The sequence below is a fragment of the Cynoglossus semilaevis genome, chromosome 20 (assembly GCF_000523025.1).
Source record: "Cynoglossus semilaevis isolate Cse_v1.0 chromosome 20, Cse_v1.0, whole genome shotgun sequence".
NCBI lineage: Eukaryota > Metazoa > Chordata > Actinopteri > Pleuronectiformes > Cynoglossidae > Cynoglossus > Cynoglossus semilaevis.
The window spans coordinates 15099937-15101811 of record NC_024326.1 but is presented as its reverse complement, the minus strand read 5'-3'; the positions used below and the strand labels follow the sequence as shown (position 1 = coordinate 15101811).

The following is a 1875-nucleotide window of genomic DNA, read 5'->3' as shown; positions in this document are numbered from 1 at the left end:
CTTTTACGGCTGCCTGTACGCGGGCTGTGTGCCGGTCACGGTCCGACCTCCTCACCAGCAGAACATCTCCACCACGCTGCCCACCGTGAAGATGATCGTGGAGGTAGAACAAACTGTGATTGGTTCTTTGACTCTGTTAGCAGCTACGCTCTTAGCTAACGGTCCAGACTCAGACTGAGAGCAGGTCTGGTCTCAGTGGTTTCCTCTCTGAGGTGAAGACCTCTGTGGCTAAGAGGAGGTTAGGGTTTAGTTCAGGGTTAGGGTTTAGTTCAGGGTCAGGGTTTAGTTCAGGGTTAGGGTTTAGTTCAGGGTCAGGGTTTAGTTCAGGGTTAGGGTTTAGTTCAGGGTTAGGGTTTAGGGCTCTGAAACATGTCTCTGTGAAGACTCATGAACCAGACTGTGTGTGTGTGTGTGTGTGTGTGTGTGTGTTGCAGGTAAGCCGCTCCGTGTGTGTGATGACCTCACAGCTGATCTCAAAGCTGCTCAGGTCGAAGGAAGCCGCAGCTGCCGTCGACATCCGGACCTGGCCCCCTGTCCTGGAGACAGGTAATTCCGCATAGACACCAGCAGGGGGCGTTTCTGGACTGACGTTTTTGGACTGAAGTTTCTGGACTAAAGTTTCTGGACTGGACTAACTTTTCCGGACTAACTTTTCCGGACTAACTTTTCCGGACTAACTTTTCCGGACTAACTTTTCCGGACTAACTTTTCCGGACTAACTTTTCCGGACTAACTTTTCCGGACTAACTTTTCCGGACTAACTTTTCCGGACTAACTTTTCCGGACTAACTTTTCCGGACTAACTTTTCCGGACTAACTTTTCCGGACTAACTTTTCTGGACTAACTTTTCTGGACTAACTCGGACCTGTTTAATGTTTTTATCCAGATGATTTACCAAAGAAAAAAACTCCTCTCCTTTACAAACCGTCCAACCCTGACACCATGGCCTACCTGGACTTTAGCGTCTCCACCACGGGCATGCTCGCTGGAGTCAAGGTACACACACACCAACAGGGGGCGCTCACTGCACAGACAGTGCTTACTGGGTCTGCTTTAGTTTGTCAGTTTCAGACCCGAGAGTCAAACAGCAGCCCAGGTGTTCCCTCTTTTTGTGACTGTACTTTGCTGCGAAACAGAGTCTTTTAAAAATGTTTAACCCGGTGTAATTCCGGTGCCTCTCCTGCAGATGTCTCACTCCGCCACCAGTGCCTTCTGTCGCTCCATCAAACTGCAGTGTGAGCTCTACCCATCCAGAGAGGTCGCCATCTGCCTGGATCCCTACTGTGGCCTGGGCTTTGTCCTCTGGTGCCTCTGCAGGTGAGCACAGGTCATTACATTGGTTCAGGTCCTCAGGTGTGTACACGGAGTAAAACAGTCTTCACAGCAGCAGCTGAATCTCTCTCTCTCTCTCTCTCTCTCTCTCTCTCTCTCTCTCTCTCTCTCTCCAGCGTCTACTCAGGTCACCAGTCCATCCTCATCCCTCCGACCGAACTGGAGTCCAACCCGTCTCTGTGGCTGTCCGCCGTCAGTCAGTACCGAGTCCGAGACACGTTCTGCTCCTACAGCGTGATGGAGCTGTGCACCCGAGGCCTGGGTCTACAGACCGACGCTCTCAAGGTGAGAGGAGAAGCTGACGGACGCTGTAGGACGCTTGGTCCCAAGTTTCATTGCCCTCCCTGTCTTTCTAGTCCCGGGGCTTGGACTTGTCCCGCGTGAGGACCTGCGTGGTGGTAGCAGAGGAGCGGCCCAGGATCGCCTTGACCCAGTCCTTCTCCAAACTCTTCAAGGACCTGGGACTCCATCCTCGGGCGGTCAGCACTGCGTTTGGCTGCAGGGTCAACTTGGCCATCTGTCTGCAGGTCAGCCCCCCCTCC

General features: G+C 52.9%; 1 protein-coding gene across 1 annotated transcript in view; it reads left to right on the top strand.

Moving 5' to 3' along the window:
* The window catches only part of dip2cb (disco-interacting protein 2 homolog Cb), a 32641-nt gene that overhangs the window by 26011 nt on the left and 4755 nt on the right, over positions 1-1875 (top strand). The window contains 6 exon segments of the mRNA XM_008335060.3: positions 1-103; positions 435-546; positions 888-997; positions 1188-1318; positions 1450-1618; positions 1690-1860. The exon segment at positions 1-103 is cut by the window's left edge and continues 6 nt beyond it. Coding sequence (XP_008333282.2) covers positions 1-103; positions 435-546; positions 888-997; positions 1188-1318; positions 1450-1618; positions 1690-1860 — 796 coding nt within the window.